This window comes from Belonocnema kinseyi, chromosome 2, assembly GCF_010883055.1.
Source record: "Belonocnema kinseyi isolate 2016_QV_RU_SX_M_011 chromosome 2, B_treatae_v1, whole genome shotgun sequence".
In the NCBI taxonomy this organism is placed as follows: domain Eukaryota; kingdom Metazoa; phylum Arthropoda; class Insecta; order Hymenoptera; family Cynipidae; genus Belonocnema; species Belonocnema kinseyi.
In genome coordinates this window covers 17,400,719-17,415,211 of record NC_046658.1, presented here as the reverse complement: position 1 = coordinate 17,415,211, position 14,493 = coordinate 17,400,719, and the positions used below count along the sequence as shown (strand labels likewise).

Below are 14,493 nucleotides of genomic sequence, written 5' to 3'. Positions count from 1 at the left end.
TTCAACCAAAATATCTTATCCAGATATATATTTTGTTTTAATTATTATTTTAAATTTAAACAATAATGTTTAAATGCTTCAAACATTTAAAAAGTTGTTTCTTTGGTATAAATATTTGATTATTTCAATTTAAAAAAAAATTGTCAAAGAAAAATGCTTTCAGCACTTGTTTATCTTGAAATGTCTTTCTATAATACTTTTTTTTAAATTAAAAATATGATTTTTCGAGAACAATTTTTTTATAATTAAAAAAAGATTGTACCGAAAACTTGGATCAAGTTTCAGATCTGAAAAAATTCAGCGATACATACATGTCAAACTTTTCTAACCTCAAAAAATTTTTCTACTGCTTTACCGTCATATTTTACGAAAAATGAGAAAACAAGAATTCGACTTCGTAGTACGATGAGGGCAGCACCTCGATAGGGCAGAAAATGTAATTTCCTATATATATGCAATTCCCCACTCCGACGCCCCGTACCGCATCAACGTTTATAATATCTTTGGTATACCGGGTTAAATAGCTTATATATATTGCCCATGGCCCATGATCCAACAAAGCTGAATTGGCGCGAATGGAAGGGGAATCCAACGGCCAACTTCGCCTAAACTCGACCCAAGATGTCAGAAAGGTCGGGTGCCACCTCTGATTGGTTGACTTTTTTTTTACTTCCGCCTGGCGGGACCATGCTTTATTGGATCATGTATACTGCCGATGCGACCTTGAGCGTGAGGAGTCATCTCAACTACAGACAGTTGTTATATGGCTCTTCTACCAAGAATCGGAATGTTGGCGCGAAGTATTGTACACCACGTGCCATTTGCTGTAAATACGCGGGAAGTCTATCGCCTCCTTGTCAAAATTTAGCACGCAGTTTTATTTTTAAATCATTTAATGTTAAGGGAAACTCATTTATTTCCTGTCCTTTTTAAAGATAATAAAAGTTTTGAATTTCCATGTCCTCGTTGTGTAGAAGAAATCATGGTCAATTTGGCGGTAAAAATGCTATCGCTGATTGGCTCTCGCTCTCATTGTAGAGTACTCCTGTTAAACAGCCAATGGGTTCATTCTGATTTATACCAATATTACACTCTGCCCGTCTTTCTTTCCTTTTCTTTCTGGATACACACTTGGTTGTACATCGTTAACAAACCCATCCAAGTAGGACGACGTAGATCTCGTGCAGTGCTTTTCTTTTTAGTATTAAAAAAGAATAATGGCTCTTCATACATCGACCAAAGATAATGTTCGCAAATCCTTTGAGGATGCCAGCATCAAGGAAAATGTGAGTTTTCAATGTTTTTATAAATAGTACAATCAAGATTGCTAGAACTGTTTTATGGTATTAGGGTGAACGGAAATATTGTTGACAGTCCTATAGTGAACGATGGTGTACAATGAAAGCTTTTTTTCAAATTATGGGGGTTTAAAATGCGTGTACATTCGTAAATATTTTATTATTCGTGTAAGTTGTAATTCAATATTTGTTCACCCTACCGATATAAATCTGAGTATTCTCCAGCGAAATAGCCTGGTCCATTTGAGACTATAAGCAGAGTCGATTTGAAACAGTTTAGTCTCTGAGATAGTTTAAGAGATTTGGGTCCCTTTAGTAGTCCGTTTAAGAGTGGTGCAACGGTAATATGATATTTCTTTTGTATTCGTCACGTATCGGGCGGGCAGAGTTATTTACAGTAGTTGGTCGTCGCTAATCCGACTCTCCCTTTCTTAATTTCTCTTAAAATTATTGATACTTTTTTTTAATTGATAAATTTTCTCATTATACTAACGTATATTAATATACAATTTTCTAGTTGGACTAAAAAATGTTTTTTTTTTGGCGTATCTTATTCCATTTACGAGAAACGTCTTATTAATTCCAATTTTAAACATTTAAAAAAAAAAATATGAAATTATCGAAACCCGTAGATTCCGAATTATTATGTTTTAGGCTGTTAATTAGGAAATTTAAAAAATCTTTCTAAATTGTAATCCGAAAGCTTCACAAAGGACCCTTGAGTGTTGGCTACTCTATTGATACAGCCTCTCTGCTTGTTATTGGTGAGCGAATTCTTATTTCAATTTCAGCCTTTGCTTGTTATTTACGATCGTATTTTTTTTTGAATTTCGGAAAGGACATTTTAAAGCCTTCAAAACATTTAAAAGAACTACCTGGACCTTTAAATATTTTTACTTGAGTGCCTGCGGAGAAGTTCTCTGAGCTTCTCTGACCCTAGAGATCCTCTAGGGAGAGTCGTGTCACGTTACCCCCTCCAGTAGCCGCCGCGAAACCGGAATCGGAAATATGTAACGAAGCACGAAACATTTGAAGTATTCTTAAGAAGAGGTTATAAGTCATTATATATTTTCGTTTAATGATTATTTTGAAATATGCTTTTTTAATGAAGAATATAAAGGAAACTTGTTCTTCTGCGTCAACCAAGCTACATTTGATACTTGTCAGGAAATGGATCAAATATACAGATCATTGCACCCGGTTGTACAAAATTGCTCTTCCGTCTAAGAATTTCTAATCATACTAAATCAAAGAAAAAAGAAATTGAAAACAATCATGATAGCAAAAGCATGGTATGCATATAACTTACCAATACGAATTTAGGTTCTTAGAGTTCTAAACTTGAAAGAAAAATTAACTTATCTTCTTTTTTTAACTGCAATTTGTCTTCCATTATTGCTTTTATAAAATTACTTATAAATTTGAAATGTAATTTCAGATAAACGATCGCATGCAGCATGAATTCTCTGTGATATTTATTGTATAATTAAACAAATTTCAATTTAAATATAATTCCAAACAAATCAGCAGTAAAAACTTTTCTACTTTATACATGTAATCTACATTTGAGTTTTATCATAAATCCTCTCTGACGTTTTACCTATTGTTCTGAAATGAAGACTTATTTGAAAAAAAGTTTTTAGGACTAAAAAAACATTGCACACATCTATATTAAACAAAGGGTTTTTAACTTCATAAAAATACGTATTTTATTTGTTTTCTCAACTCTGTTTACTGTGATCTTTATTTTGATCTTCTCTTTGATTGAATTACATTTATTTTTATTCGAAATAATTTAATGAAAAGGTGTTTAAGAAAAAGCCATAACCTCAGAATTCAATTTCTTTACTTTACTTCACAAACAATACAATTAGACATTTTCCCCATGTTTTGTCTCATTTTAATTTTTTTTTCGTAACTATTGAAAATTTGTAGTATAAAATTTGATTTAGCCAATTAATCAATATTGTAAAAATTCATGTCATTAAAAATATTATTTTTTACATTTTAATAATTTTCAATGAAAATATATAAATACTTATTATTGTTATTCTACTTACTATCTATTGGATGTTACAGCCTTTATCAAACAGTCTTAAGTAATGGTATTTTTTAACGTGTGTATAAATAAGAATTTTTACTTTTCAAACATTATTTATTATTGCAGCTACATTATTATTTAGTTTAGCAATATACTTAAATAAATATTCTTAAACTGTAGTAGATTTAATATATTTCCAATTCCACAATTTCCAGCTTTCGCTGGCTTTTGTGTCTGCTGAGTACGAATCTGGCGTTTAATCCGCAAAATACATGTGTTAAAACCATTTTAAAACAATTTTTTAACAAATTGTTGCAATATTCCCTTCTGACAGCCGCCATATTTGACGTTTACCAACTGTCACTGCGTGAAGATCGAAGGATAGACAATGACGTAGGCAAAGAACAGTTTACTACTAGTGTTCACTGCGCAAATGAATTGCGCAAAAAACAATTGAATTTCACAAATCTGATACATCCAATGCTAAGAGATCATTCTGGTCCCAGAAAGTATTCAAAAAGATGTGAAAGATTTTTCAGAACAGTTCTAAAGAATACAAAAATACAAAAAAAAATTAAAAATAAAAAAATGTTTAAAACAAAAAAAATGCAAAATAAAAAAAAGACTACAGAAAAATCAAAATAAAAGAATGTCTATCCTTCGACCTCCACGCGGTGGCAGAAGGTAAACGCCAAATACTTCAATATTGCAATAATTAAAAAAAAAAATGTTTAAACACATTGATTTTGCAAATTTGACGCCAGATTCGTACTCAGCGGAGCCAAAAACTAAGAAAAGCATATGCATCTTGTGAACAATCTAATTCTTCGGAATAATTTGTTTAAACAAATTAATTTAGCAAATTCGCGGACACGTTTTTAATAAGTGACCCAAAAAACTGTGAAAAAAATATGTAGGTTATTTGGGTAATATTCAAATTCATTTCTGTTACTTGAAGGTAGAAATAACAATTTCTTTTTTTTTTAATTCGCCATTTTGAGACAACCATCTTGAATGCTAAAGTTGTTGTTTTCCATTTTTCGAAAGTTCAACATGTTTGTGCGCTTTTGTGCACCAATTTTGTTATATTAAAAAAACATTTCGATACGAAATCTGGCAGCAAACATTTTTTATCTTAAAATTTCCCGTGTTTTTTGTTATAAATACCGCCATATTGCATTTCCTGGTAAACGAGATGTACTTGAAGTTACGAACGTTCATTTGAACAAAATTAAAAAAATTATTTTTCAATTTTTTTCTTTTTTTTTTTTTGCTTAAATCAATTAGAACGGCAAAAAAAATATTTTGTCCGAAAGAATTGTCGAATAAAAATTTTTTAGGGGTTACCTACCCATTATTTAGACCTGCCTAATGCAAGTTTGATTGTCGATATTTGAAAATATAAAGACGTCAAAAACTCTTTTTTTATCTCAATAATTATAGAGTGGTTGAGAAAGTTCGGCAAGACCCCTAAAAACCACCCCTACTATACCCACGCCTAAAAGATTAAAAATGACAAGTTTGATTGTCGATATTTGAAAATATAAAAACGTCAAAAAATCTCTTTTTTTGTCTCACTAATTAAAGAGGGAGTGAGAAAGTTCGACAAGACTCCTAAAATCCACCCTTAATATATCCGACCCTAAAATGTTAAAAATGACAATTTTGATTGTCGATATTTGAAAATGTAAAAACAGCAAAAATCCTCTTTCTTTTATCTCGCTTATTATAGAGGGAGTCAGAAAGTTCGGCAAGTCCCCTAAAAACCACCCCTACTATACCCACGCCTAAAAGATTAAAAATGACAAGTTTGATTGTCGATATTTGAAAATATAAAAACGTCAAAAATTCTCTTTTTTTATCTCACTAATTATAGAGGGAGTGGGAAAGTTCGGCAAGACCCCTACAATCCACCCTTAATATATCCGCACCTAAAATGTTAAAAATGACAATTTTGATTGTGGATATTTGAAAATATAAAAACAAAAAATTCTTTTTTTTACCACAACAATTATAGAGTGAGTGAGAAAGTTCGGAAAGACCCCTAAAAACCACCCCTTACATACCCACACCTAAAATGTAAAAAATGACAAGTTTGATCGTCGATCGTCGAATACGGCACCCAAAATTACACAAGAAAGCAGTATCTTTCAGAAACTGCGTTTTTGCCTAACACCAACCGGGTCTCAGAGGACGTGATGTTTCACAAGAAAGCAGTCCAAAGATACTGCTTTCTTGAAATTATGGGACCTCAGAAAAACGCAGTATCTACAAATAAAATTATTACAAATTGCAAAATGAACACAAATAATTATAAAAATTGTGAAAAGGAAGCAATATATTTACTTCGCCCAGTTCTTGATTGCTGAAGAAAGGTACAAAAAACAATTGTTTTTTAGTTTGAAAAGAATTTTTTTGCAAAGAAATTTTCGACTTTTTGAAATAATTTGTATTTATCAATTTTCATTTCTTTGAACTTTCAATGCTCTGTTTTTTAAAATTCTAATCGGAAAATATTAAATTTATAACGCAGTGAAATCATATTTTTGAAAACAAGAAAATTGGCTGAAGTTTGCAACGTTTATAAACGAAATTATGCAATTTTCGAAATTTCTTTTGGTGATCATTTTCAACTGGTGACAGGTAAAACAAAAATTATTTTAATCCCAGTAATTCTTAATGGCTGACTAAGGTTTACACATCTAGGGATTTTGTAAATGATATAGAAAAAAGAAATTTATTTTCGTTTATAAACGTTGAAAACTTCGGTTACGTAAAAAGAAAGCGTAATTATATAAATATTTCCTTTATTGAAATAAATATTTTCTAAAATTAATTAATAAGACGACCTGGCGGCCACTAGACGAGGCTCTAGAGAGTTCGTATTTTCGTGTACAACGTTACCGGCTGATGCCGTTGGAATTGATTGTTGAAATATATTTTTTTACATCTTTTATTATTAAGCTTTGTACTTAAACGTAGTTTTCTTTCGGCTCTTGCATTTCTCAAAGTTTGAGACCGATATTTTATGTATAAAAAAAGTTGGAACGTTCAAAAAATGTTGAGGTTCAGAAAAAAGATCAAATAATTTTCAGTGAAGTTCCTACCAAAATGCTGTACCTAAACGTACTTCATTGTACTCTAATACATTTCCCAAAGTTTCAGCTCGATATTTTATTTACAAAAAAAGTTCTTAGGTTCAAAAAAACATTCAGTGAACTGAAAAACTGTGGTCGGTAATATAGGTATTTAGCTGTCACATGCCCTTAAAAATTAATTTTTTTTAACTACAAGTTTAAGTATTCTATGTTTCATTGAAAAGTGATATTTTTTAGTTCAAAATTTTTGTATTTTATTGAATACTCATCTTCCTTGGTACAAAATTAATCTTTTTTGTAGAAAATTTAACTATAATTAAACATTAATTTGTTGTATAGAAAATTAGTCTTGATGGACAATTAATTTCTTTTCTGAAAAATTCAGGTATTTCATCAAGAATGCATTTTTTAAGCATAAAATTTAGCTTTTTGGATGGAAATTGAATGAATGAATTTTATTTCTCTTCTGCGCAATTAAAGTTACTTTTTAAATTACTTTTACTTAATAAATATGTGTTTACAATTGTTTTATTTGTTAAATTAATATTCATTAGCTGCGGCGGTAAAGGGCTATCTTTAAACGCGCTATCAAACTCGGCCCTGGGCCTTCTTGCGTACCTCTAAGCTCTTTCAGAAATTGAAATTATGTTCATTTTCTCAATTTTCTGCCTTCGCTTCACAATCACTCGCTCGCCTTCGGTTCCGGTCGGATCGGATGGTGGAGAGACGATGATCGACGAGCCAAAGCGATAGGATAAAGATAAAAGCATAGACACATTGGGACTATTCCGGGACTACCTATAGTTTATACTCTATAGTCTTCGTACCATTCAAAGTTGCATCTTCTTTATAGTATTCGGCAAGGGCAAAAGGTGACTAATTACAAACGGTCGTTACCCAGTAAATAAATTTTATTATTTTCTAGAATTTGGCAAGTCATATCTTGTAAACTATTCAACATAAGACATAATTTTTTACATTCACGTCATTTATGCTTTGATACACTTTATTCGTTTCAAAAGAAAGAGCGATTTCGTTAACCCGCTATTTTGGATGAAAATTTAAAAAAAAAACAATGATTGTAGTCTGGATGTTAGGGGATTTTTTAATTTTGGTTGAAAACGGGGTGTTCCGGATGAGATATGCGAATAAAACTTTTTTTAGTAACTTTGGACATCAGATGGAACCATTCTGAGGCATAACATTTTAGGTCTGGATGTAGGGGGTTTTTTGAAGTTTTATTTCGATTTTTCAATATTTTAGTGGTTGAAAACGAGGGTGTACCGGATGAGATAGGGTAATGAAACGTTTTTTAGTATTTTTGGTCATCAGATGGAATAGTTCTAAACTCTAAGGCATAAAATTTTAGGCCTGGATGTTAGGGGATTTTTCCCGATTTTTCATTATGTTAGGGGATGAAAACGAGGGAGTTCCGGATGAGATAGGGGGTTGAAACTTTTACGGGTACCTTCGGTCATCAAATAGATCTATTTAGAAATGTCAACTTTTTAAAACGTTGCAAACTTCAGCGAGGTCCTTAAATGAGCCTGAAATGATGCAAGAGAAAAGAAAGAAAATTTTTTTTTTGCAAATTAGTTTGAACAATCATTGTTTAAACAATTTTTTGTTTAACTTAAACATCCTATTAATGGAGCCCCAAGTAAGCCTTTAACGTCGGGCGAAGGAAGAAAATTGTTTACTTCATTTTTTCTAGAATTGTCTAAATAAAAATGGTTTCAGCAAATTTTTTCATTTTTCATTATCATATTCCCAGAGCCCTAAATGAGCCCTAACTTATTATATAAGGTGACTTCGCCGTGAAATCATTTTTAGCACGTTTTACAGCAATGTTTGATAAGCTTAACGTGAAGCTAAGGCAAACACTATTTTTTACAAAAAATATAAGAGCCCAAAATTTAGGATCATGGGCTCAAATTAGCCCTAAATGAGCCCTAAATTATAAAATAGGTTGCATCTCTATACCTTGATAGTGTTGTTCCAGCTTAACATAAATCGTAATGTTTTGCAGACAAATAATTTATTTTTATAATTGTAACAGTTTAGTACGATGTACACAATGCGTAGTGCCTTATGTGTAATTACCCAAATTTTCAACCTAATATCTCATAGCATGTAGATTTAAAATTAGTGAGATGGAAAAAGAGAATTTTTGATGTTCTTATATCTTCAAATATCGACAATCAAAATTGTCATTTTTAACCGTTTCGGTGTGAGTGGAGTAGGGTTGGTTTTTAGGGGTCTTGCCGAACTTTCTCACTCCCTCTATGATTAACGAGATAAAAAAAGAGAATTTTTGACTTTTTTATATTTTCAAATATCGACAATCAAAATTGTCATTTTCAACATTTTAGGTGCGGATATATTAATTGTCGTTTTTAGGGGTCTTGCCGAACATTCTCACCCACTTTATAATTGATGAAATAAAAAAGAGACTTTTTGACGTTTTTATATTTTTAAATGCCGAAATCAAACTTGTCATTTTTAACATTTTAGTTGTGGATATATTAAGGGTGGTTTTTAGGAGTCTTGCCGAACTTTCTCACTCACTCTAAAATTGTTGTGGTAAAAAAAAGAATTTTTGATGTTTTTATATTTTCAAATGTCGACAAACAAACTTGTCATTTTTAACATTTTAGGTATGGATATAATAAGGGTGGTTTTCGGGGTCTTGCCCAACTTTCTCACCCACTCTATAATTGGTGAGATAAAAAGAGGATTTTTGACGTTTTTATATTTTGAAATATCGACAATCAAACTTGTCATTTTTAACCGTTTCGGTGTGGGGCATAGTAGGATTGGTTTTTAGGGGTCTTGCCGAACATTCTCACTTACTTTATAGTTGATGAGACAAAAAAAGAGAATTTTTGACTTTTTTATATTTTCAAATATCGACAATCAAAATTGTCATTTTTAACATTTTAGACGCGGATATATTAAGGGTGGTTTTTAGAAGTTTGGCCGAATATGCTCACCCACTTCATAATTAGTGAGGTAAAAAAAGATAATTTTTCACGTTTTTATATTTTCAAATATCGACAATCAAAATTCTTATTTTCAACATTTTAGGTGTGGATATATTAAGGGTGGTTTTTAGGAGTCTTGCCGAACTTTTTCACCCACTTTATAATTAGTGAGATAGAAATAGAGAATTTTTGACGTTTTTATATTTTCAAATATCGACAATCAAACTTGTTATTTTTAACATTTTAGGTGTGGATATATTTAGGGTCGTTTTTAGAGGTCTTGCCGAACTTTCTCACTCACTCTATAATTAGTAAAATAAAAAAGAGGATTTTTGACGTTCTTAAATTTTCAAATATCAACAATCAAAATTGTCATTTTTAACATTTTAGGTGCGGATATATTAAGGGTGGTTTTTAGGAGTCTTGCCGAACTTTCTCACCCACTCTATAATTAGTAAGGTAAAAAAAAGAGAATTTTTGACGTTTTTATATTTTCAAATATTGACAATCAAAACTGTCAGTTTTAACATTTTAGGTGCGGATATATTAAGGGTAGTTTTTAGGGGTTTGCCGAACTTTCTCACTCCCTCTATGATTAGCGAGATAAAAAAAGAGATTTTTTGACGTTTTTATATTTTCAAATATCGAAAATCAAACTTGTCATTTTTAACATTTTAGGTGTGGATATATTTAGGGTCGTTTTTAGAGGTCTTGCCGAACTTTCTCACTCACTCTAATTAGTAAAATAAAAAAAAGAGGATTTTTGACGTTCTTAAATTTTCAAATATCAACAATAAAAATTGTCATTTTTAACATTTCAGGTGCGCATATATTAAGGGTGGTTTTTAGGCGTCTTGCCGAACTTTCTCACCCGCTCTATAATTAGTGAGTTAAAAAAAGAGAATTTTTGACGTTTTTATATTTTCAAGTATTGACAATCAAAACTGTCATTTTTAACATTTTAGGTGCGGATATATTAAGGGTAGTTTTTAGAGGTTTGCCGAACTTTCTTACTCCCTCTATGATTAGCGAGATAAAAAAAGAGATTTTTTGACGTTTTTATATTTTCAAATATCAACAATCAAAATTGTAATTTTTAACATTTTAGGTGCGGATATATTAAGGGTGGTTTTTAGAAGTCTTGCCGAACTTTCTCACCCACTCTATAATTAGTGAGGTAAAAAAAGAGAATTTTCGACTTTTTTATATCTTCAAATATCCTCAATCAAAATTGTCATTTTGGACATTTTAGTTGTGGACATATTAAGGGTGGTTTTTAGAAGTTTTGCCAATGTTTTGATGAACATTCTCACCCACTTTATAATTAGTGATGTAAAAAAAGAGAATTTTCGGCGTTTTTTTATTTTCAAATATCGACAATCAAACTTGTCATTTTTAACCTTTCAGGTGTGGGGATAGTAGGGTTGGGTTTTAGGGGTCCTGTCGAACTTTCTCACTCACTTTATAATTAGTGAGTTAAAAAAAGAGAATTTTTGACGTTTTTGTATTTTCAAATGTCAACAATCAAACTTGTCATTTTTACCATTTTAGGTGTGGGTGTATTAGGGGTGGTTTTTAGGAGTCTTGCCGAATTTTCTCACTCCCTCTATAATCAGTGAGGTAAAAAAAGGATTTTTGACGTTTTTATCTTTTCAAATATCGTCAATCAAAATTGTGTTTGGCATGTTTGAATAATGGGTGATTTGTAAGGGTATTTAACCCCTAAAAAAAATTTCGAAAACTTCTTCCGATGGAATATCATTTTTTGTCATCCTAAATGATTTAGGCAAAACAAAATTCGGGAAAAAATCTTTAATTTCGTTCATATGAACGTGCGTAACTTCAAGTACAACTATCGGGCATATTCTCTAAATCTACTTATGCTCGTTAGAATTTATCCGAGCACTGAAAATCTTTAGAACACTATTTGCAGTAGTTCTCTTACGACCCGGAGAGGAAATGTACAGGAAACTAATCCAACAGACGACGCCCCGAGCAGCTAGACTGGCTTTTGCATTGAACTGCATTAAGAAAAAGCAAAAATAATTAAAAACTTAATGCTATTTACAAATAAATAGACACAAATTACTTTTGCTAATTTATTTAATTACTTTGCTAATATTATTTATTTTAATATTTGTTACAGTTATAACAATTTAAATGTTAAAATGATTAAAGTAGATAATGAATAAAATTAATAATATTTAAGACTTTAAAAACAAAAGTTTTTAAAACAAATACATGATCAGATGAATTGGTAAAAAATATATCTTATGTTCAATATGGCAACAATAATAATTAAAATATGTAAAACTATAGTTTAAATCGCATAAGGAAGAATCCCTAAAGCTTTAAACTCTTAAACAATTACAAATTAACCTGACTTGCAGCCAGGAGCAACACATTTACGAACCATGCTTTCCGCGCTTTTCAAGAAAAAAAAACGTTTTACAAAAATTAAAAGATTCACTAGGCTACACATTTTACAAAATATTTTATGTAATTTTTTCGCAAAATAATTATTTTTTAAATTATAATTCAAATCTCCGCAAAGAAGTTGCCCTCCGGATCGCAAGAGAACAGAAAAGTGGAGGCGATGCTACTCAAAACACTGCTACATTTCGCATTTTTCATGCTAGGATTTACTTTTATATTTCTAAGCATTGGAAGTTTATAAATTATTTCGATGATTTTAGTTGTCTCCAAAAAAGCACTGCGTTTCGCCAAAAATATCTCAAGAAAATGGAATCAGACCAGAAGTAAGTGTGCAAAGTAATTTTTTTATCAAATTGTAATTTGAAAATTATGATAAAATCTGTTTATTAAACTTGGTACTTGACTTATCTTTACCTTTATACAGATTGATGCAACGAAAGCTGTGAGGAATCTAAACCTTCAAGATAAAGATGTTTTTGACCCAGAGTTGGAACCTCTACTCAAAGAAAATCCTCGCAGATTCGTCATATTTCCCATTCAGTGGCCAGATATTTGGCAGATGTACAAAAAGGCCGAAGCTTCATTTTGGACCGTAGAAGAAGTAGATCTATCCAAGGTATAAATAATATCTATGCACCCTTGTAACTTTTACCTGTGAAGTAGTTTAGAAGAAATTTAAAACTGTAAAATATTAAATATATCATTTATTTTTCAGGACCTGCCAGATTGGCATAAATTGACTGACAGTGAACGCCATTTCGTTTCGCACGTTTTGGCCTTCTTCGCTGCATCCGATGGGATCGTTAACGAGAATCTCGTAGAGCGTTTCAGCCAAGAAGTTCAAGTGACGGAAGCTCGTTGCTTTTATGGATTTCAAGTAGCTATGGAAAATGTTCATTCGGAAATGTACTCTCTTCTCATCGATACTTACATCAGTGATCCGACACAAAGGTAATTTTTATTTTCCCTTTTTTTTTTATAAAAACACTTCTATGATTTGCACATTAAAACTTAGTTACCAATTTTTGCAGAGACTTCCTTTTTAATGCAGTTGAAACTCTACCATGCGTGACGAAGAAAGCAAACTGGGCTTTAAATTGGATAAGTAATGATACTGCTACTTTTGCGGAACGTGTAATCGCATTCGCCGCAGTTGAGGGAATTTTCTTCAGTGGCAGTTTTGCAGCTATTTTCTGGCTAAAGAAGAGAGGACTTATGCCTGGTCTCACTTTTAGCAATGAACTAATTTCTAGGGACGAGGTATGTTTACTATTCAGAAGCTTTAAAAGTTGAATGTATTTTTTTAGAATTTTCTACAATTAATATTTGCAATGCTTCAAAATTTATTTTTCGAGTGCTTCAAATTTTTTAAGGCTTTCCGAATTCCTAGGCTTTTAAAACGACATTGAAACATCATTTACCTTGATTTTTTCCAGGGACTACATTGCGATTTCGCTTGTCTCATGTTCAAACACATAGTTCAGAAGCCTGAACAAGAGCGTGTAATTTCAATTATAAAAAATGCAGTAGTAATTGAGCAGGAATTCTTGACAGATGCGTTGCCCGTGGAAATGATCGGAATGAATTGCAAACTGATGTGCCAGTACATAGAATTCGTGGCTGATCGGTTGCTTGTCGAATTAGGATGCCCAAAGGTATATAAAAATAAATATCATATTTTACCTTATCCTTAATATAAAGCAGACACAAAAAAATGACATTGTCATTCCCGGTTTTTTCCCTGCCAAAGAAAAGGCACTTGAAACAGCACTGGCGAACGGCACTGTGGGCCGCCAGTGCCGTTTCAGTGGCTGTGCTGATTTCGGCACAGCAACGGTCATATAATGGTCCAATTGTATTTATTATCTACCAGGCGGGCAGAGTTATTTACAATAGCTGGCAGTTGCCAACCCGACTCCCTTTTTAAAATTTTCTTCAAATTATTAACACTTTTTAATTAATGAATTCTCTCATTATACATGTTTTATAATTATAACTTATATGCTAATATACTACTTTGGAATTGAATTAAAAAATGTTATTTTTTTTGGCGTATCTCATTTTACTTACGAGAGACGTTATATTTATTCGAATTTTAAACATATAACAAAAAGTTAGATATCTGAAATAATCGAAATTAGATATCGAGTTGAAAACTTAGGAAACTAAGTAAAAAAACTAAGGAACTTTTATACGGTGCTGAATTTTTATAATTACCAAATATGTAGGACCCGATAAGCGTTCCTTAGTGCTTTTATTTTGGTTTGCAATCTTTGAAGTGTGCATCTTATTTTGCGTGAACCTGAGTTGCGAGAAAAAAGTGACAACAAAATTTGAAGTTACCTTTACATGGCTTTAAAATTTAAATGAAAACCTTTCGAAGATGAAAAATGTATTTTAAATATTCAAAACTAAGCTGCAAAAAAAGCATTCGTATATGAATTTTTCTGAATTCTAAACTGAAGTATTTCAATTTGAAAATTGAAACATTTAAAATTCAGAAAATACTTTAATTCATACAGAATGTGTACGGCGTCATCCGTGTAAAGCAGTGCGAAAATTCTGAGACCTGTTGTTCCGCCGAACCCTGAGTCTCCTTCTTTCCTTTTTCTCAGGGTTTCTTCCAAATCATTGAT

At 31.5% G+C, this 14,493-nt stretch overlaps 1 protein-coding gene across 5 annotated transcripts in view; it reads left to right on the top strand.

Moving 5' to 3' along the window:
• Positions 1-779: 779 nt before the first annotated feature.
• The window catches only part of LOC117167048 (ribonucleoside-diphosphate reductase subunit M2 B), a 45,305-nt gene continuing 31,591 nt past the window's right edge, over positions 780-14,493 (top strand). For 2 of the 5 annotated variants that reach the window (XM_033351625.1, XM_033351624.1), the window contains exons 1-6: positions 780-1,286; positions 12,118-12,180; positions 12,282-12,473; positions 12,573-12,808; positions 12,889-13,117; positions 13,294-13,512. In XM_033351625.1, the coding sequence (XP_033207516.1) occupies positions 1,218-1,286; positions 12,118-12,180; positions 12,282-12,473; positions 12,573-12,808; positions 12,889-13,117; positions 13,294-13,512 (1,008 nt within the window). In that variant the 5' untranslated portion in view covers positions 780-1,217. The remainder of the gene's footprint in view (positions 1,287-12,117; positions 12,181-12,281; positions 12,474-12,572; positions 12,809-12,888; positions 13,118-13,293; positions 13,513-14,493) is intronic. The other 3 variants (XR_004466349.1, XM_033351627.1, XM_033351626.1) reach the window with 2 other exon arrangements.